Genomic DNA, 23,558 nt, shown 5'->3' on the forward strand with positions numbered 1-23,558 from the left:
ATTAACTTCATGCAAGATAGTGAAAGTCTTGAACCTAAATCCGTCGAAGATTGTCGACGTAGATGTGATTGGCCAGAATGGCAAAAGGCAATTCAATCAGAATTAGACTCACTTGCTAAACGTGAGGTTTTTGGACCTATAGTCCAAACCCCTGAAGGTGTAAAACCAGTTGGTTATAAATGGGTTTTTGTTAGAAAACGAAATGAGAGAAATGAAATTGTAAGATATAAGGCACGCCTTGTTGCACAAGGATTCTCTCAAAGACCCGGAGTCAACTATGAAGAAACATATTCACCGGTTATGGATAGAATAACATTTCGATATCTCATCAGTTTAGCTGTACATAAAAATCTTGAAATACACCTAATGGATGTGGTTACAGCTTACCTTTATGGTTCACTTGATAATGAAATTTACATGAAAATCCCAGAAGGATTAAAATTGCCTGAAGCATGTAAAAAGTCTCGGGAAGTATACTCAATAAAACTCCAAAGATCATTATATGGTCTGAAACAATCAGGGCGTATGTGGTATAATCGCCTAAGTGAGTACTTAATAAATGAAGGTTATATTAATGATGTTATTTGTCCATGTGTTTTTATTAAGAAAACGGAATCAGAGTTTGTTATACTCGCCGTTTATGTTGATGACATAAATCTCATTGGAACCCCTGAAGAGGTCCAAAAGGCAATTGAATATCTAAAGAAAGAATTTGAAATGAAAGACCTTGAAAAGACAAAACTTTGTCTAGGTCTGCAAATTGAATATTTAGCAGATGGAGTTTTTGTCCATCAATCTGCCTACACTGAGAAAATCTTAAAAAGATTTTACATGGACAAAGCACACCCATTAAGTACTCCAATGGTTGTTCGATCACTTGAAGTGGAAAAAGATCAATTTCGACCTCCAAAAAAGGATGAAGAAATTCTTGGTCCTGAAGTACCATATCTCAGTGCTATTGGTGCACTTATGTATCTTGCTAACGCAACTAGACCTGACATAACATTTTCTGTTAATTTGCTAGCAACGTATAGTTCATCCCCAACGCGAAGGCATTGGAATGGTATCAAACATATTTTGCGATACCTGAAGGGTACTATTGATATGGGTTTGTTTTATACTAACAAAGGTTGTGCAGACCTTATTGGTTATGCAGATGCAGGTTATTTATCAGACCCACATAAAGCTCGATCTCAGACAGGCTATCTATTTACACACGGAGGAACTGCTATATCATGGCGATCTACAAAACAGTCCATTGTTGCTACTTCTTCAAATCATGCTGAAATAATAGCAATTCATGAAGCAAGTAGAGAATGTGTATGGTTGAGATCGATGATACAGTTCATCAAAGAAAGATGTGGTCTGGAAAATAATGTTAAAGTACCCACAATTATATTCGAAGGCAATGTCGCGTGCATAGCTCAATTGAAAGGTGGCTTCATAAAAGGAGACAGAACAAAACATATTTCACCAAAATTATTCTTCACACATGATCTTCAGAAGAATGGTAATATTGATGTACAACAAATTCGTTCAAGTGATAATCTTGCAGATTTATTCACAAAGGCATTACCAACATCAACTTTTGAGAAACTAAGATATAAGGTTGGAATGCGTCGTCTTCAAAATATCAAATGAAGTTTTCATCAGGGGGAGTAAAATACGCGTTGTACTCTTTTTCCCTTAACTATGGTTTTGTCCCACTGGGTTTTTCTAGTAAGGTTTTTAATGAGGCAGCAATCAAGGCGTATTACCAGATGTGTGTACTCTTTTTTCTTCATTAGGCTTTTTCCCACTGGGTTTTTTCTAGTAAGGTTTTAACGAGCCACAACATCTATGGATATTGAAAATAACTATGTCTATTATTTCTTGTAATTTTTTTTTTGTTTTTTTTACACGTGGACATTCAAGGGGGAGTATTATGTAAATGGATGTCCCTTTAGTGGAGTTTTTTTTCTACGTGGGCCCCACCTTAAGTGGGCAAGTTGCCCACTAGTTATCTTTTCTTCTTTCTAGCTTGTTCTCCTGTCTATAAATGCCAATCTTTGGCTTTGATAATCGATATACGGAGATACTACATATTTCTCTCCTATTTTCCCTTCTTCCTTGTTTTCTAATTATAAAATATTATTGTGTTAGTTATATTTTATAACACTATTCTTTATTATTTTAATATACAATTTTATATAATTGTTACACATATGTACATCGCACATACTCTAAAGTAGTATTCTAAAAAGAGCTGTAACAATTATTGAGTATTCAAAACTTATGTAGATTCATAAGTTAGTAATTTCTTACCTGCAATTGTGTTAATTCTTTCCATCATAAAATAACGGTTCAGGGAAATATTATTTCTGAACCAAAGAGAGTTCCATCTATGCAAATATTTGTATCCATAATAATAACACCACCACAATATTCTTCTTCTTTTTTTATTTTTTAATCACATTATAAACGATAACATAATACGAGCAAACTAAATATAGAGCTAAAAATACCTCTACATTTTGTCAATCTTAATTCTTACATGACTACAAGAAAAGTAATTGATGAAACCGAGATTATTCAACTGTGCACCCCCATATCTAACCCCATACAATAATGTGGTAACAATATCTGCAAGCTGCATGATGGATTCACCGACGTTTCCGCCCATTCAAGTCCAAACGAAATGATATAGATGATTCATGTAGTCAAATCCCAACTAATTTGTGATTAAACTATAGTTGACTAATATATATATTCTATTAGTCATCGTACGTACTCCCATCTGACTATACGTAAATATCTAGCCTTTCCTCAACACATTGTCATATGGATCGGTCTCTTGATTAAGTAGGATTTGTCTGTAATAGTTGTCGTTGTCGTGCAGTTGCGAAATGACTTGACTTGTTGCTTTAACTGAATGAGTAAATCTTTCTATATATATATATATATGGTAGCGTGTCACCAGTATCACATATGCTTATTGAGCTGCACACTCATCCATGGAACTTCCCTTGAATGATGATTAGTATTTTCAGATTCACCTGGATTAGTTTTGAATAATTAAGTTACCTGAAATCATTTACAATTTATTATATATGCTGAAGTTACATAATTAGTTACCTTTTGCGTTTGCTCTTCAACACTGTAGAAGAGGAAGGATTACTGTGCCAGTTCCTTTTCCTTTGGTTGATGAACCAATTATTTATCTGCTTTAGTTGAAGGCCAGTCTCTTGTACCAGTTTTGCCTTATCTTCCTCCTGCAAGAGTACAAAGGAAGCTATTTAGTACGCCTACAGGTCCAGAAACTCAGTGTGGAAGATTGGATTCGATTGGCAACTAAAAGCTTACAGTAGGGTATGGCCACTTTGAATGTGACTGCCACCAAGCTTTCAAGACAGAGGTAGTATCTCCAGGGAGTTTTCCTGCCCTTCTCTTTCGAAGAATTTCCTCCCTAATGTCCACTAGTTTTTCCTTGTAACCCTATTTATGATTTAAAGGAGGTAGATGAGTTGCGTTGAACACAGTTACATAAAACAAATATATACAAAACACAGTTACTCCTTTACCTGTTTCAACTCGTGCTTTAACTCCTGCCTCACGCGCTCCATCAGTGACCTCTCACTCTCTGTTGGGATCAAGGGACCAAAGCCCATGCTATCATGACCATCTAAACTTCCCTCAAACAAATTGGCTTCACTATCCACCTGTTCATCTTCATCATCAGACATTGTAGCACCTGTACCTTCTCCTGGAGAAACCCCTGCATGCATATGCAACACACATGTAGAAACAATATTAACTTTAGTAACCGGCTAAACGTTATATACAGTGTATCAAGGTAACTCAACCAGGTCGGCCCGGAAAAGATAAAAAGAAGAGATAACAGTGATAAGGTTAACACAAAGTAATTTCAACATTGCCAGAAAATTCACAAGATCTCTCTTATATTAGGTAATACAAAAGAAAAAGAAAACAAGAAGAAACACATGATTAGTTAATTTTTTTAGATATCATGCACAAGTCCTTTGATTATGAATTGTTTTATGATCTTTGAGAAAAGAATAATTGTACTCTACCATACCGAATAAGGGATACACTCATTAAGAAAATCACATCTTTTTCCATTCATTAGTTTTTTTATCAGGCTCAAGCCACAAGGAAGTATCAAACCAAATAGGAAAAAAAAAATAATGTCCTTCAAAGAGATACAATTCCAACTTACTATAGACAATATGCACTTTTCACGTTTCTTCCTCAACTGTATGACAGGCATGAGAAGATTAACATAATGCAGTTCCATAAATAGTCATATATGAAGCTTAAAAAATTACTGAGAGAAGACTCAAAGAGCTTAATAGTTTACCTCAACGTGATGATCAGTTGTTGCCATTTTTCATGCTTAGAATTCCCAAGACCAACCACAGAGGTTAAAACTCTCTAGTTTGACACTTCTAACAGATTCGCACATATATGTTTAAGAAAACCTTTTTAACGGAAAGAGTCTCTTCCACTGAAATCAAATGTTAAAATCTGAACAAATGACATAACACTATATCCTACAGTTGTTCTGTTCTGAAAGGGCATGCGAAAAAGATAACAGACCTAGAATGTATGACCAAAGTTTGAAGTAGGTTCACATATTCTCATACTGTTATTCCTTCCCCCCAAGCCTTCTCAACTTCTAACAGAGGTACAGGCAGACTGAATTTACCCTGTTGTATAACGTTGCAAAACTAATGGCCCTACAACATTAATTTCCTTTTATTTTTGATTGCTGACATCACTTTCCATGTTTTTTCCGACATGATGAAGATCAAGTATTCCAAGTAAATTGAATAAGAACAAGAAAATTATGAATATCAGGCAAACATTGTTGGGTTTAAGTGAAGTGTGAATGAAAAAGAAGAATTGGGAAATGGGGAAATGTGGGGAAACACCAAATGAAGTGAAAATGAAAAATCATTTCTCCCTTATTGGTAGAAGAAAGAAAAAATCTTGTCTTTATATTAGGAAAGACTTTCTTTAACTCATAAAAGGTTAAGTAGAAGGTGTTCCTCGTACCGTCGTCAGCTAGGCTACGTTAGATGATGTGATTTATTGATAATTTTTTAGAAAAAAATTATTTATCAATCTCTTTCCTTTTTTCGTTAATATTAATCTGTTGATTATTTATTAATTAATTAATTCATAAAATTAATTTGAATTAATTAAATAGCGAAATTACTAACGGAATTAACTAATTCGCAAAATGGTATTAATTTAAAAACGCGGATTTGGAAAGGACTTGTTCCTTTCAAACAGATATTTTCATTCGCAGAAAGGATATGTTCCTTCCGAGCAGACACTTTCCTTCTCAAAAGAAACTTCGCACCATTGTTGGCTATAAATAGAGAGGTCTTCTCTCAGTTTTGATCATTGAATTTTCTTCTTTTCTGCATATATTTTCTTACAAACAAATTTATGTCTTTGTGTGATTACGTTGCTGCTTTCTGAGTTCGCTGAAATTGAAGAAGTTTGAGATACCGCTACTTCTTTAATGTTCTATCCATTTTATCTCGGGAGAAAATAATCTATAAACCTCGGGTATAATGAGGGGATTAAATTTTTTAAGGACACACAGTGAATTCTATGAATTCGGATACTAATTTTTGTTTATATCTATATTGTTTCTAGTTTACTAACGTTAATACAGGCAACCATTACACAAAAGTCTCTTCATCTCTCCCTTGGACTCATTTGTGCTGGTAAAATTGACCTAACTTAACGCAAGCGAATAAATCTGACAGAGATTATAACAGAGAGATAAGAGAGTGAAGTCTGAACTGAGACTGTATCACATTGGAATAGTATTGAATCCAATAAGCAGGATAAGAATAAAATTTAATTCAGGTTGGATTGCCAAGGGACCGAATCCATTAGATACAACTGTTATTTCTTGGATTAGATTGGTAATAAATGCAATATCACTTTCACAGCCCAAATACATTTTCAGAAAATATTAAATCAACGGCAGAAAATCACAAAAGTCACTGTAAATTGTAACCATGAAAATGTCACAAAATGAATAATGGATTACCAGTTAAGCTTTGCAACGACTGCTCGATTTCCCAGCAAGACATGACTGCTTCCATTGCATGAACATGAACATGTTGTTGTAGTTTTTCTTTAAAAGAACAAAGCAACAGGACGTAATGTGTCTACAAAACAAAATGAGAGTTAAAAAATAAGCTCTAGCACCAAAAGAATTTGAGACCAGTTTGCGAATAAAAGATATCGCCCTAGGAGCAAAATGAAGCTAGTATAAACATCAAGACTCAAGAGAATATTTGCATAAAAGTTATTATTTTGTTTCTTTTTATTTCAAACCAATTAAAGAAACACACCAGTTCTAGGTACTTAGACTGCACTCTTTACTCCATAAAAAATGTGTCTCTTGGCCAAAAGAGACGACAAGTTTCTTTTGTTAATTGACTGCTCTGCCTGTGATGTCCACATTTGACTAAGTTATAGAAACCTGGGATGTGCTGCATCTCAAAAACCCTAAACCTAAAGATCTAGTTTTCTTAATAAGCAATTGAGCCATATCTGGACTTCCACAAGCTATAATATTTAGCATTGAAGACTACCATGAAAATTATGCCTTGGCCTGGCCAAAAAGAATAGGCTGCTGTTTTATGTGATTAATTGTACTGTTTCCTTAAATGGTACTCCATCCGTTCCTTTTTACTTATCAAATTTTAACTTGACATACCAATTAAGAAAAGGGAAAAGGCTAAAATATGTCATCAAACTTTGAGAAAAGGCTCATTTATGTCATCCGTTAAAAATTTGGTTCATCTATGCCATTGATGTTTAAGAAAAAACTCATCTATGCCATTATTTTTTAACCTCGCTTTTGCAAAACCACTCAAACAACTTTTGACACTTTTTCTATTGGAATTTTGAATCAAATATATTCTTTTTGTTTTTTCTTCTTTAAGAACACATGAAGAACGCCAAAAATTCCAAATTTTCAATTTTTTTTAATTTTTCACGAAATCATCTCAAATTTTAATAGTAGCATCCCTCCGAGCTAGATATCAAAATTCAATATCCTTTGAGCTCGAATTCAATCTAACCCAACAAGACACATTTAAAATTTCTTCAAAGTTACAAAACTTTAACCTCCTTTAATGGTGGAATTTTCGACACAAATCAAAAAATCAATCTCCTTTTAATGTTAAAGTTAATTCCACCATTAAAGGAGGTTAAAGTTTTGTAACTTTGAAGAAAATTTAAATGTGTCTTGTTGGGTTAAATTGAATTCGAGCTCAAAGGATATTGAATTTTGATATATAGTTCGGAGGGATGCTACTATTAAAATTTGAGGTGATTTCGTGAAAAAATAAAAAAATTGAAAATTTGGAGTTCTTGGTGTTCTTCATGTGTTCTTGGTGTCCTTGAAGAAAAAGAACCAAAAAAAGTATATTTGATTCAAAATTCCAATAGAAAAGTGTTAAAAGTTGTTTGGCTGGTTTTGCAAAATTGAAATTAAAAAATAATGGCATAGATGAACATTTTCTCAAATGGCAATGGCATAGATAAGCCAAACTTTTAACGGATGACATAAATGAGCCTTTTCTCAAAGTTCAATGGCATATTTGAGTCATTTCCCTTAAGAAAATAATGATTGTTATAGTTAATTTACCATTTTACTCCTATTAATTGATAGAGTTTTAAATATATTTATGTAGTGGCCCTAAATGTTATTTTTGACCTTTTCGATAAAATTACCATTTTACCCCTCTTGTTAGTTTTCCCGAGTCACTGTTGATTGAGTCTGAAAGTTAGCTTTTGAAAATCTTGTGAAAAGTTGAGGTTTTTCTTGAGAAATGGATTTTAAAGGCTTAGGTTGCCAAATTTTGAGTTTCAGAGTTATTTGAAATTTCGAGACTCAAAATGAAATTCCGTCGATTCTTTCAGTTCTGAAATATGGAAATTGATTTAGGAGAATTGTCGGAATCAGATTTGGAGTTAAAACGTGGAATTTAGGTCCGAAGTTGGAATTGAGTTAAAGTTTGATCCAAATTTGACATTGGTCAACATTTGGGTTTCGGGTGCTTGGATTGGGTTTCTAATGGCTTCGAAAGGTGATTCTAATGCTAGAAATAGATTCGTTATAATTTTCAGAGGTTCCGAGGGTATTTTGGATATTTCAAGTGCCGAAACTAGTTTAATTACGACTTATCGGATTTCAGGTCAAAGAGGCCTCAAATTTGAGTTTCGATGATTCCATTGAGTCCGAAACGTCGAATTTAGTAGGATTGCATATATGGTTTGTGTATATGGAATTCCGAACAAATACCGAAGGCCCAATCGGAGTCTTGAGTTATAACTTAGCTTATTTTGCTGGTGCTGATGCAGGGTCTGCTTAAGCAGACCAGGTTCACTAAAGAGAACCTTCACTTAAGCGAGACCCATCTCTTAAGCAAAGGGACTCACTTAGGCAGGGTTCGCGAAAGCGAATCTCCGCTAAAGCAAAGGTTCAATCGCTTAAGCGACAACTAAGAGGGTTTAGGCGAGGTTTAAGGTATTTTTATCATTTTTAACATTTTCAAGCTCGGTTAAGGCGATTTCTTCGAGGCTTGTCACGACAAAATTATTGGATAATATATTTCAAATACTTTTCCTTAATTTTCATTGAATAATTTCGTATTTTAGCTTCAAATTATGGATTGCAGATTTTGAATTTTCTTGAACATGAACTTTTGAAAGAGAAATGGGGATTTTGAACTCGTTTTGACCTCGTTTTTTAAAATGGTTTTCGCCATTAGATTCCTAATTATTTGAGGAACATTTTCATTTAAAAATAGTCATATTCCGAGTTCAATTTTTAATATGAGATTTTTGACCATTTTCACCCAAACTGATTGATTTTAGTGCTAATAGATTCGAAATGTGATTCTGAGTCTATATTTGATTAGATTATAGTGATTCAAAGTATCTTCGGAGGGGGAAAAACTTTGAGTTCGAACTATTCGTGACTTTTAAGGCAAGTGGAATTCTAGCCTTTGTTAAGTATGTTGAACCTTGTATTTTTCCTATGTGAGGGAACTAGGGTGTGTTGGGTCATTAGATTGAATTGAACTATATGAGTTGAAGTGTGATAGTGAAATTCCAATAGGGGTAATTGTCTAAGTGTTGTGAATTGCGAGACATTGATCTATTGTGTGATTGTGGAATATATGACGTCTTATGTGAATATTTATCCTGTTTCACTCATTACTTGTGCATATGGTATATCTGTGATGGCTGAGAAATGATATGAGTGAGGTATTGGATATTGGGATCGAGGTTTCTACCGATCGAGGTGATTAGTCGAGGTTTCTTCCTACGGCCGAGGTCTCTTTCGGCGAATATTATGACCGAGGTCTCTTTCGGCAGATATTGGCCGAGGTCTTTTCCGACAGATACATGGTCTATGTGAGGCTCCTATGAGTTTTGGTCTAAGGTGATCAGCGGATGTGTATCGTAGGACAGACATGCATCACGATATTTGATGTTGCATTTGCATCTATTTCTTCCTTTGATTGATTATGATATGAGATTACATGTGTTTGCTTGAGTACAGTGGTGCTCTTTCCTGTGCTATCAAGAATAAGGAATAGCCAGCAAGGTCTTCTTCCTTATTATACGCGCGTGAGAATGCAATTGTACTTTCTATTGGTAAACTGTCAGTATTCTGGTATAATTGTGATATAATCTGTATAGATTGAGCTGTCTGAGTGCAGGTGTATAGTTGTGGAGGATTGTGGTTGGGATGTCAGGAATACCTGTGTTTTCATTTCTTTACTTAGGATTTAGTTTCCATTTTGCTGATTACCGTGTTGTTGGTGCTCACCCCTTGCTTCTACATTTATGTAGGATCTAAGCCCGACATCTCTTGCTCTTAGTACTCCTTTGATTGGCTGAGCTTTTGAATGCGTGAGAGGTAGCAGCTTGTCTCATTCGGCAGACTATCGTCGTCCATTTTCTTTATGTTTTGTTCTACTTGAGAACTGAAACATATATACTTGTATCTTTTTCATTTTTGTTGAAATCGTGGCTTGTACATGTGACACCAAGTCTTGATTAGTGAGAATCTATTTTCCCGCTTATCCTTATCTACATCACATTAGACTTTATATTCCCTCTTTTATTTTATCTTATTTAGAACTGCTCAGACTCTTAGGCTGACTCGTCTTGGTGGATTAGGCAAGTGTAATCACACCCGAATTCGGGTCGTGACAAATTACTCACTATATTTTTCAAAATTATTAATTTAATATTAATAAATTGAGAATATAAAAGAAAAAAAAAATTGTTCTTTCTTGATTTATCAAAATTGACAAATAAAAAAAAATTAAATTAGAAATTAAATAGAAACGGAGGGAGTATTTTTTTTCACATTGCTCTCCTCCCCAAAAGAGCCTGACTTGAAGTAAAACATTATTATCAAGGAAATTGGTAGAAGCAAGCACTGAATATAGTCAAAGCAGTACATATTCTAGATGATTAGTCTGCTCTATCACATATCTTCATTTAAGTTTAAAAAGGAGACTTCGGAATAAAAATACATGTTAAGCTTTGACATTTTCTTTCAGCTCAATATTGCATAGTATTTTAAAATATTTCTTATTATTTTATCATTTTCCCATTTTCCTGTTGGAATTAGGGAAATTTTTTTTTGCATAAATAGCATTTCAAGTTTATTGTCTTCTCCAATCCCAACCCCTTGACTATTCCACCCCCGCCACTCTCGAAGCCTCACTCTCCATTTCATCCCACCTCCATAATGTTTTGATAGAAATGCTCTTGGAATAGTATTTTCTTCTTTACTTACTAAACACTAGAAAATAAGTAAGAAACTCACTCGTTATCCAAGAAAACTCTTTTTAGGAAATCATTTTTCATGAAAAACATTTTTCAATTTTCCTATGTTGGAATTAGGGGGAAAAAATTGCATAAATAGCATTTTAAGTTTATTGTCTTCCCAACCCCCACCCCTTGACAATTTCACCCCCACCACTCTCGAACCTCCACTTCCCATTCCATCTCACCTCCGTAATGTTTTGATAGAAATGCTCTAAGAATTGTATTTCCTTTTTTACTTACAAAACACTAAAAAATAAGTAAGAAACTCACTTGTTATCCGAAAAAACTCTTTCTAGAAAATCATTTTCGGTAGAAAACATTTTCCATATATACGTCTGCCTAAGATGTTGATGCCTCATTAATTTTCTGAGACCTGATTTTGTGGCTAGTAATTTCCCGAAAGGGATTTCGATCTCGTCTAACAAGATAAATAGGAGCCACACAAAACTGTCAGGTGATAAGTCTTGACATTTTATTTAGTCATCCTACTATTTAAAGTACAATATATGCTAATACTTGTAATATATGCAAGGACGGCAAAGATAATACGAGTAATTCTTAAATTTGGATCTCTCAAATTCTTAAAATCAACTCACAAAGACACAGCAACATGATTTCTTGACTGAAATTTTGACTGACAGACAAGTCTCAAATCATCCTCTCCTAATTCACTCAATCCATGAGGCATGAGGCAAGAACAATCAAATCCTGAAAGAGCAATAAATCACAAAGACACAAACTTTTTGGGAAAAAGTAAAATTTCAAACCTAATTCTCATATAAAATGTATTGAAGGCAATTGCATATGTAGTAAAATAGAACGAAAAGAAGAAGAAAAAGCTTACCAAAAACTGATCAAGTTCCTTATAATCAGCAAGATTGCCATGTCCAAGCCCGGAATATTTGCCTACTACTTGCTGAGACTGTGCCAGCTGTGCATCAATCCTTGGCAACTGATCCACAGGCGTGGCTATACGTAAGCAGGCCACATGAGCTGACAACAACTGCTCAAACAATGGATGTGCCAGAATTTCAGCTTTATACCCCGCATTTTGCCAATTCACCACTTCAGTCTCACCAAACTTGCCCTTCTCAATGTTATTCCCACTCTCATCCTTGTTCAAATCGGAATCATTGGATGCCTGAACATCGCTTACGTTCCTCTGTAAAAGCCACTGATTTGGGGCTTCCACTGAGTTGGACTGTAAATTCTCCCCGGCTCCGGCATCAGTATACTGACTTGCGCTGTTGAGCCACGTCGGTGGCTGGTGGTGCTCTAGCGGTTTGACGTCGGGCGATGACTGTTCCTGTAAAGTACTCCTCAAAACTGCTGAATTTTCATCCGAGTAATGCTGCATATCCATTTCTTGTGACAAATGATCCAGATACGCCATGAACAATTTTATAAAAAACACGCAATTTCACAACGCATATTATATACTCTACTATATGCATAAATAAACAAGGGAAACAACCTCTTTACACAATCCAAGTACGTATATGTTCCAGACAGTGTATGTATGGTTTCAGAAGTTGATCTACCTATTTTTATTCCGCAAATATATATGATAGGCACTTGAAGTCTTTGTAATTTCAGAAAGTGCAAGGACTTTTATTAATTGAACGTTAACTAGACTAATTAACAACAGAGGAAATTAAGGAACCACAAAAAGATGTATACTACTGGATGATGAGAAGATATATAGTAGTGTAAATGGAGTTTAGAGCAAAGGGTAGAAAAAAGAGAGAGAGGCGTGTGAAGTGAGGTTATATATGGGCCAGAAGGAGAGAAGAGATAGGAGTTTGTAGTGAAAATAAGGTAAAAAGGATTTTGAGAGTGAAATGAAGGATAAGAGATTTGTATTTTTTTTTATTATAAATATTTAATAGATGTTAATTATGAAGAGATGAAGTTGAATTAAAATATTTAAAAGTTTAGGGTAAAAATTAAAAGATCAAAAACTTTTAATAAAACCCTAATTTTCATTCATTTACTCCACTTTTTTAAACTTATGTTCTCTATTTCCCTCTTCTCTTCTCTTTTCTTTACTCCATTTTTTAAAACTTCTGTTCTTCATTTCCCTCCTCTCTTCTCTTCTCTTTTCTTTATTTTTTTAAACGCTCTTGCTTCCTTTTCTTTCATCTTCTTTTTCCTTAACTTCTTTACTTTTTTTCTTCTCCGTTTTTCCCTTTCTTTTTAAACTTTTTGTGTTTTCATCTTCTTCTTCTTCGGATGTTGTCATTCTCATTTTTTTCTTCACTCCGATTTGATTGTGAAAATTATATTAAAAAATTGATGAAAAGAGAAGAGAACAGAAGAGAGGATATGTTGTAAATGTTTATATAAACATGAGTTGTTCAAGCAACCAAAAAGATATTTAAACAACCAAAAGTTATTTAGTTCAAACAACCAGAAGATATTTAAACAACCCTAAATTGTTTAGTTCAAACAACAGAAGTTGTTTAAACAATCAAAAATTATTTAAACAACCAAAAGTTGTTTAGTTCAAACAATCAGAAGATATTTAAACAACCCTAAGTTGTTTAGTTCAAACAACCAGAAGTTGTTTAAACAACCAAAAGTTGTTTAGTTCAAACAACCAGAAGATATTTAAACAACCCTAAGTTGTTTAGGTGTTTTTTACAACCCTCTTATATGTTGGACCTATTTGTAAATAGCAAAACTTTAGGGTGTATAAAAATATTCTTTTTTAAATTAGCATAACACATTAATACCTAATTATACTAGAGTCTCTTTTACCCAATTTTTAAAACTTGTGTCCTATATCCTCAAATAGACAACTCAAAAGTCTCTTTTAATTAAAATCCCCGGAGTTTGTATTTCCGGTGAAGGGGAAACTAATTCAGTGGTCCCTAAAGTTTAATCGTTGGAAGAGAAAGCAGCGGCTTGAAATTAAAAGAGACTTTTGAGTTATCTATTTGAGGATTTAGGACACAAGTTTTAAAAATTAGGTAAAAGGGACTCTTCATTAATTAGTGATAATAACACATATTTTAAGAACCCACAAATTTTTTTAATTTACAAAATACCCCTCTCTTTTTTTTCCTGCTCCTCATCCACCCCTCAGCCCCATCTTCCCCCAACCTCCCCTCCTCCATGTCATCATCACCTCCAAACAACTAGCAGATGTTTAAACATTTATCTAAACAACTAACAAATATTTTCATATCTCGATCTCCAAAACAATTAGCAAATATTTTCATATTTCTCCAAACAACTAGCTGATATTTAAAATATTCTCATTATTTTAACTAAAAAATCATAAAAAACACCTAAACAACTTAGAATTGTTTAAATATCTTCTGGTTGTTTGAACTAAACAACTTTTGGTTGTTTAAACAATTTTTCATTGTTTAAACAACTTCTGTTGTTTGAACTAAACAACATAGGGTTGTTTAAACAACATCTCTTGGTTGCTTGAATAACTCCTGTTTATATAAACAACATATTCTCTCTTCTCTTCTCTTCTCTTTTCATCAATCTTTTTTTTATAATTTTCACAATCAAATCGAAGTGAAGAAAAAAATGAGAATAACAACATCCGAAGAAGAAGAAGATAAAAACACAAAAAGTTTGAAAAGAAAGGGAAAAACGGAAAAGAAAAAAGGTAAAAAAGTTAAGAAAGAAGAAGATGAAAGGAAAAAGGAAGAACAACGTTTAAAAAAATGGAGAAAAGAAAAGAGAGGAGGGAAATGGAGAACAGAAGTTTAAAAAAATAGAGTAAATGAATGAAATTTAGGGTTTTATTAAAAGTTTTTGATCTTTTAATTTTACCCTAAACTTTTAAATATTCTAATTCAACCCCATCTCTTCATAATTAACCTCTAATTAAATATTTATAACAAAAGAAAAGGAAAAAGAAATAGAAATCCCCTATCCTTCATTCTACTCTCAAAGATCCCTTTTACCTCATTTTCCCGAGAAAGCACGGCTCTTGCTTTGTCTACGTGGCATTTTAGATATATTAACAAAAATATTTAACGGTAAAATTGAATCATATTTTTTTATATTATCCTTTTGTTTAATTAACCTCATAAAAAAATTAAATGTAAAATCATAAATACAAGGAGTTTTTTATTAGAGTATAACTTTGTAAGTAGTGTAGTTTAACTTTTAGAAAATTACAAAACTTGATTAATGGAAAGGTAAAGATGAAAAAAATTTCAAACATTTCTCTTGAACTTGAATAATTCAATTATTTTGAACAATGAAAAAAGTCTAGAATTTCAGTTAATATGGAATAGAGAGAGTACTAATTAACTAGCTAATTGACCCATTAATTGATATGAAAAATATTAAATTTTATAGTATAAAATATGAAAAAATACTTAATATTAGACAAACTTACAAATAAATAAAAAATTTATAAGAAAAAAAAATGTGTATGGAAAATTGAAGTAGAAACACAAATTGGAGTAAATTAAATCGTCTATTAGGAAGGGGTAGCAAATACTTATTTGATACAGCAAAAAAGTTACGATGCAAGTTTTCACGCCCTTTCTTCCTATTTAAATGCTATATAGAAATGTCGTGAACAATCTTGTACAACTCTATTTAGTTAATTTATTTAAAAGATAAAATTTTATAAAATACATACATGAGTTTTGATGGCATACACACTCAGTGGAATATTAGAACATTTCACGCCAAGTTTTTTGGGAAAAACTTAGTTGGGACTATTGATTTATAGGAACAGGTGACACTAAAAACAAGCAAATATCTTTGTAATTTTTAAATTGATTTCTTTTGTTCAATTATTTCACAATGAAAAGAAAATCTCTGTAACTGTAACATATGCTTGTCTTATTACAAAAATTCTAAATTTATTCTTAAAGAGTCTTGATAGAGTTGAAAGCCTGAGGAGGACTGGAGCTCTGTCAAATAGAAAAAACATAATTGGAATATATTAATTTTCAACCCAATTTTGTTTTCACAGTAATCGAATTACAAACTAAACAAAGCTTAGTAATCTTTCTAAATATTAAGTTTGGATGAATTAATAGCATCTAACATACTTCAATTTTTCGATAACCTCATTATTTATTTTAAAAAAGGAAAAATAATCCTCTTTCATAGAATTTGTTAAAATTGAACTAACAATACAAAAATGAGTTTTTTATTTTGCTTCTCTCCCCACTAAACATCAAATCAAGAAAATAGAGCTTCTTCTTTTTCATTATGTCATTAAAAATCAGCTGCAAAATAGGAATCAACACCCAACAGTAACAATATTTGAAGCGTGAACAATGTAACATGAAGGACCAACATTGGGCAAACAAAGAATAAGGACGGATTTGAATCTGTTACCATGTTGAGAAAGTAGATCCTGAACCTAACTCAACTGCCAAAAGTTAGTCATGTGGTGAAGGATTGTCCTAGACAAAACAACCACCCCCTCCCTCGACCAATATGAGATATTTTAACATCATCATATAATCCTTATGAGACATACTCTTGACAAATTTTCTTACTTAAAAATGACACTACATGATGAATTACAATCAGCACCGGACAAAATCCATATGGACATGAAAAGATTCAATAAGCACTGGACAAAATCAATCAGGAAAGCTATTGTTTCTTTGATCATCATTCCAAATGCACCACAAAGTAGACGTAGTTTCAATCAACTGCATAGTAAATTAGCACAATAATAATTATGAAATGGTGAAAGAAAATGTCATAATACATAAATAAACAATGATAGCTCTTATATAAGTTTGATATGCTATAATCTATATGGAGTTTGCACTCTATAGCTTTAATGGCTTCTTACAAACAAATTAACATTGAGATTGGAGGCTCTTCATTCCTGAATTCAAATATTTGTTCCTGGGCGAATACTCTTGAAGAGAATGAGCTCAGGAAGAGATTTATATAATCCCTCTCAGAGTAAAATTTACATGTTGACCACAATAGTAAACTGAATTTTTTGACCATCCAAGGACATCTCCGCAAATAAGATTCTGCACGATAGAATCAGATTAACATTTATACATTACAGCCGCAAACATTAGAAAGTAAGAGAAATAGATATTCAGGGTATGCATAAAAATATTTTTTTATACATCTCACCGGCTCAACAAATTGTTGGGCAATATAAGAGGCTCAAGCTTGCACGGCGTAAAAGCGTCCTCCATGTTACATCAGAAGGTAAATGTATCAAGATATTTTTATTTATCAAATATCATAATCAACCGCAGAAGAAACCTACAATAAATTGTCTAATAGACTCATGGATCAGATCAGGCAATTCAAGCAGTGTAGAAAAATACAAGTAGCCTGAGCTTTGTGCGGCTCAACATGAATTGGGAAAGTTCTTACAACACATAGTTATGCTACCTTCTAAAACCAATGTGAAGTCAAGGAAGGTATATATCATTAAGAACATGGTAAATCCTACTAAAAAGAAGCCACATCAATTTGTCAGTTTTATCCTAGACCTCTCTCTCCTGAAATTCGTGTTCCGAGTTCTCTTTTGTCCAAACATTCTTGTAATTTAGTAATACGAATTCTCTTTGTATCCTGGATGTTTGTGTGCAAGCTAATCAGATCATACTGGTGAGCATAAAACAACTGATACATATTTTTATGTCAGATGTAAGTTCTTCCACGACCGTCTTTCCACCATTTATTTAAGCTATAATTGCATCACTTATTCGAAGTTGTGAACAATATACGACCTAACGACACCAAGTAAGTGAATTATACTGTAAAAAAAGAACTAACAATCACACGACATAGTAGAAGTTAGGTAGTCGAACAATCAAAAAATCATGAAGTTCAATAGAAAGAAACAACAACGAATTCCAGCATAGATAACAAAAGTATAAATCATTTCAAAAGTCCTTATTTCACTATATAGAACATTAACAGAAACGTACTCTATTGACATATCTATCTATTTATCTTTCCTGATATCAAAGATAAAAAAGATAACGACTGCAGATTTTTGGGCTTTAATTCATGCCTTTTATGGTTTCCATCTCCGCAAGAGAAGTTTAAAGTCCTAATTAATTCACGCATGCCATCATTCTCGTAAAAGTTGACCGAAATAACTGAAGTAAGAAAGAACCACAATATGTACATAAAAAATAAATATATGCACATAAATTTTTGAGAAGGTGGAGTAACAATTCTTGAGAATTTTTTTTTTCTTTGTGTGTCCTATATTAACAACAACATACCTAGTATAATTCCACAAGTGGAGTACTTTGGAATAATAGGATGTATACAAGCCTTACCACTATCTCTATCTTTGTGGTGTAGAATGTGAGAGGTAAAATGCTAATAGCAGTAGTAGCAAATTAAGTATGAACATGATTGAAGAGTAGCAGTTTGTGATGTCATTGTGAGCATTAAAATTTTATTGGATTTAAATCCGTAAATTAAATTGGACTATATTAAATTCAAGAAAATAATCCAAATGATGTGGCAATTCAAGTCAAATTAAATAAGCCACTAAAATCATGCCACATGTCGAAGTTATATGACAATTTAAGTCAAATTAAATGAGCCATTAGAATAATGTCACGTGTATATGTGACATGTTCTGACCAATCAAATTAAAGTTCTTCACCAAAAGAATCTGATTGGTCAGTTCAAACCGACCAATCAAATCACACCAGCATACTACTCCTTACAACTATAAATAGAGATCCTCAAGAAAGTTTTTTTTGGAAGAACAAGAAGCAAGAAGAGAGCTCATGGATCAAAGGCCGCAAATTCTCTACAAAACTACAAAGTTAAAGTAATCAAATTCAAGTTCAAGTTCAAGATCAAGAACGAAGACAAATATCAAAAAGTTCGAGATCAAGTTACTTGTTCATATTTATTATTCGTCATAACCGTACAAGTGTTCGTGACGAATAATTCAAATCCAAATTTGAAGATGAAGATTCAAGATAAAGCTATTCAAGCCCTTGACTCTAAATCAAATTCAAGTTCAACATATTTCATATTATTTGAAGAATCAGAGGATTATCATAGAGATTGTAACACGCACTATATTTTGAAATCAAATATTACACTTTGTTACTTCAATTTTTCGGTCTTGATTATTTATTTTTCTTGGCTTAAAAATTTATTGTTTATAAATTTTGGCATGCCTAGTGGGACAATCTCTACCTCTCATCTCTTTACATCGATCATCAAGCTTCAAGAATACTTAAATGGCATCTAAGAAGTTTGACTCCAGAACTATTGTTGATAAGGCTACTGATTCCAAGTTTTTCTTTGAGATGGAGAACATACTGGATGCTACTATGGGAAGTCTGAGACCCATCACTAGGAACAGAGCAAACTTGCTAGGATAACAAGCACTTCAAGTGCCGTCCGCATCAGTTCCTATTTTTGATCTTCCATCTTCAAAGGGGGCAAGATTCTTTCTTAATGAATTGGAAGAAGGAGAGAATATAGCTGATATTGTTGAAAAGACATTGGCTCGACTTAGTCCTTTTAACACAAGAAATCACACTATTCAATATGAAGATGATGTCTTGATCACAAGATCTGCCCCAGTCACTCCATGTAACTTGTTTCAAATAAATTTCAGTTTGAGGAAACATCTGTGCTTTACTTCATTATCCATAACATCCATCCAAGCGATGATGACTAATGCCTTAACTGTTGAAGAACAACTCGCGAGTTTGACAAAGACAATCGAAGGTCTAACAAAATATGTGCAAGAATAGGATAATTAAATTGTCAAGTTGAAGGATAGAATTGAAAATGTTATGGAGGGGGACTCAATTCATGCACCTAGAAAACGTCCCATGATACAAGAAAAGGAAGATTTAGTTACAAAGCAAATAAATATGGGTGATGAGCTGCAAGTATCCGCTAAAGGAGGAATTCCCATTCATCAACTAAAGAACTTCATTATGGGAACTATCAAAGATAAGTATAATGTGTCTTTAAAGTCATCATTTACGTATGCAAAGTCATATACTTCAAGAATTGATGTTTTGAAGATGCCTGTAGGTTATCAACCTCCAAAATTTCAACAATTTAACAGAAAATAGGATGACTTGGAGAAGTGACTATTCAACATGTCCCTAGAAAGGAAAATATGAAGGCTGATGCGTTGGCAGCTTTAGCCTCTGCATTAGTATCACTTGATGAAATGCAAGTTATGGTTTTCCAAAGATGGATAACTCCGCCTCCAGATAAGCATGAAGAAGAATTTTGACAAGTTATCGCCACTTCGGAGGCTGAAATTGAAGATTGGCGACAACCAATAATAGATTACTTGTGTTATGGAATATTGCCAGAAAATCTTCAAAGGACAAAAATCCAACGACGAGCCCCTCATTTTCTTTATTATAAAAATATACTTTACAGGCAGTCGTTCGATGGAGTTCTCTTACAATGATTGGGGGCAGATGAATCTACTCAAGCTATGCAAGAAGCACAATGTGGAGTATGTGAAGAGCATCAATCTGGGCCAAAACTTTATTTTTACATAAAAAGGATGGGATATTACTGGCAAACCATGGTGAAAGATTGTCTGGATTATGTCCGAAGATGTAAAGCTTACCAATTCCATGTGAATTTTATACATCAACCCCCAAAAGTATTGCACCCAACTATTGCCTCGTGGCCATTTGTAACTTGGGATTTGGATGTTGTTGGACCATTGCCTAAGTCCTCCAGTGGACATTTGTACATCTTGGCTGCAACTGACTACTTCTCAAAATGGGCAGAAGTTGTTTCTCTTAGAGAAGTGAAGAAAGAGAATGTCGCTAACTTCATTTGAGTCAATATTATCTACTATTTTGGTATTTCTCAATACATATTGACAAATAATGGCAAGCCATTTGATAATAAGTTAATGACAAAGATATGTGATCTTTTTGGCTTCAAGCAACACAATTCCTCTATGTATTATGCGGCTGCTAATGATCTCGCTGAAGCATTTAATAAGACACTCTGCAACTTGTTGAAGAAAGTTGTTTCCAAGTTTAAGAGAGATTGGAATGAGAGAATGGAAGAGGCTCTTTAGGCATATAGGACTACGTATCGCACGCCAACATAAGCGACACCCTATTATCTTGTTTATGAAGTTGAAGCAGTCGTTCCACTTGAGCGTCAAATTCCATCATTGTGCCTTGCCATTCAAGAAGGAATCACTAATGAAGAAAATGCTCAGCTACACCTTGAAGAATTAGAGGCTCTTGATGAAAAAAGACTAGAGGCCCAATAAAGTCTGGAATGTTATCAAGCTCGTCTTGCTCGATCTTTTAATAAGAAAGTTCATCTTAGATGCTTTCAAGTGGTGATCAAGTTCTTGTTGTAAGAAGGACCATTATTACTTCTCATCGGTCTGGAAGTAAGTTCTTCGCTAAATGGGATGGACCATATATGGTACAAGAAGTATACTCAAGTGGCGCTTACAAACTGATTGACTTAGAAGGATTACGCAGTGGCCCTATTAATGGAAAGTTCATAAAGAGATACTATCGTTGAAGAAAAGAAACACGCTCCGTAAGGTATAAGCATAAATTGCATGTTACTCCAGGCCCGCAAAAGTATAAACTATGCACAACATCAAAAACAAATGTCCGCTAGGTTGAAAATCTCGAAAGAGGCGGCCTAGCCAAAAGTTAGGACATAAAAAAATAATTAAAAAAAAACTATCACTCTTTAGAACTACGTTATGACTTGGTCCTCTTTACTGAGGTATGCAGGCGCTTGGAATTATATTCTGAGTTCAGTCGCATGAGTATCCAAAAAATACATAGTCTCACTTGACCCTCTTTGCCGAGGTCCGTGGTGCTTAGAGTTACATCCTAAGTTTAGTCTCATAAGTTCAAAATAAATGGGGCAAGCTATTATTTGAGCATCACAATGTTCTTGTAGATTGTCATATATAATGTGTGAATTAGAGAAGGCCAATTAAGACAGAATTTGAATTGACTTCAAAGAAATATTCGTATAAATTCGTAAAGCTATTAGCTGTGATTATTGTACATGTTGTAGTTCTATGGATCTTTTTTTCGACTTCTCTACACTGATATATTAGTATTTTAATAAGATCATGCGAATATGAATCTGTCAGCTTTTCTACATGTGAAATTCATTTTTGAAGTTTGTTTAGAATGATCCTGATGGACTTGAGCTATAAATTTGGATATGTTTTAGATTAAGAAGTTTGATTTATGATAAATTAAGTCTCTCCTGGCTTTGATGCTCTCATACAATGATATATCTCTCGTACTATCAAAACACACAAGATGATAAATAACGTTGTTTAGCAAAAAGTCCAAGATTAATGCGATTACGTCAATGCATCAATATGAGAAAATAACTCTTGAAGCTGAAACGTAAAAAATATACTTAAAGAAATGTGCAATATAATGCAATCAAAAGGATTTCTAATAGAGTGACAACTAATCAATCATAATGCTAAAAAAAGGGAAAAAATAGTTCATAATAAGTTCTTCTCTTCCACATCATTCGAGGCATTCGCAGTAGCTAGAGAAACATCAGCACATTTATTGTACTTTTATTCAGTTGCTGAGACTTTAGATTCGACATCTTTGACTTCTTTCTTGACAAGATCAAGGCGTTTCTTGGCATTTAGGTATGGCTCAAATTTTTCAATTTTCAAGGCTTTATCAGCAAGAGATGATCGTGCTTGGTCATAGAAGGTGGCAAGTTCAAAGATAGACTCCAATAAGTACTTCAAAGGAGAAATATCCACCCCATTTCATCTACATCCTTAATAATTACTTGGCCCTCATCCTTAAGACAAGAAACACGTTCTGCAGTGAGACCGGCAAGTTTAGAACGAATCTTATTTCAAGCTCCCTCGACAAAATTCATTTGAAGTTCTGAGATGACTTGCTTTCCATCAAAAATGGACACGGACATTATTGGGTTCTTAGAGAGAGGATATTCTACATTTAATGTAGTCCTTTCATATGGGATAAAAGTAGCCTCTCATTCTGATTTGGGTGAAAAAATTAATTTTCTTGAAGTCGGCCCCTCTACAGATTCATTACTATCTTGTGGCTTGCTTTGGTAAGAAGTCTTCAACATGCTAACATCGTTTGCCTACAAAAATAAATAAATAAATAATAATAAAAATATATATATATATATATAAATAAATGAATAAAATCTAAAACTGGAGGATTCTATACTCAAGCAAAAAACTTAGCTTCAGTGGTTCAAAGAAGGAGACATGAATTCCAGATACTTTCATGCTCTGATTAGGGGGAGAAGGAGGAAATTATATATTCACAAAATTCAAGATGAAGATGGTAACTGGATACAAGGTGATGAAGATATAGACAAAGCTACTTGTGAGTATTTTCAGAATATTTTTACAGGGGAAGAAAATTATATTAAGGAGGATGTCCTACAATGCATTCCTAGGTTGGTATCTGAATATCATAATATTGTCTTACAAGCTAGTCCTAATTTAGAGGAGTTAAAAACAATGGTTTTCTCAATGAATCCACATTCTACAGCAGGGCCTGATGGTATGAGTGACAAGTTTTTTCAAGCTTGTTGGGACATCATCTATAAAGACCTATTAGCTGTGGTTCACTCCTTCTTTTGTGGATGAACCATGCCCAAATATTTTTCTCATGCATGCTTGATCTTAATCCCAAAAGTGAATCACACCAACAAACTATCTGAAT

General features: G+C 33.5%; 1 protein-coding gene across 2 annotated transcripts; it reads right to left on the bottom strand.

Moving 5' to 3' along the window:
• Positions 1-2,385: 2,385 nt before the first annotated feature.
• LOC129889108 (homeobox protein knotted-1-like 3) lies at positions 2,386-12,633 on the bottom strand. 2 transcript variants are annotated; one of them, XM_055964260.1, is made up of 6 exons: positions 11,732-12,632; positions 6,071-6,191; positions 3,561-3,754; positions 3,343-3,474; positions 3,115-3,251; positions 2,386-3,035 (listed from the first exon to the last, which is right to left on the bottom strand). In XM_055964260.1, exons 1-6 carry the CDS (start codon positions 12,278-12,280, stop codon positions 3,032-3,034), a joined length of 1,137 nt encoding a protein of 378 aa, XP_055820235.1. In that variant the 5' UTR covers positions 12,281-12,632; the 3' UTR covers positions 2,386-3,031. The 2 variants fall into 2 exon arrangements, with proteins under 2 accessions (XP_055820235.1, XP_055820236.1); XM_055964261.1 differs by lacking the exon at positions 2,386-3,035 and having other exon boundaries at positions 3,111-3,251; positions 11,732-12,633.
• Between the last annotated feature and the right edge of the window lie 10,925 nt (positions 12,634-23,558).

Source organism: Solanum dulcamara, chromosome 5 (genome assembly GCF_947179165.1).
Source record: "Solanum dulcamara chromosome 5, daSolDulc1.2, whole genome shotgun sequence".
In the NCBI taxonomy this organism is placed as follows: Eukaryota; Viridiplantae; Streptophyta; class Magnoliopsida; order Solanales; family Solanaceae; genus Solanum; species Solanum dulcamara.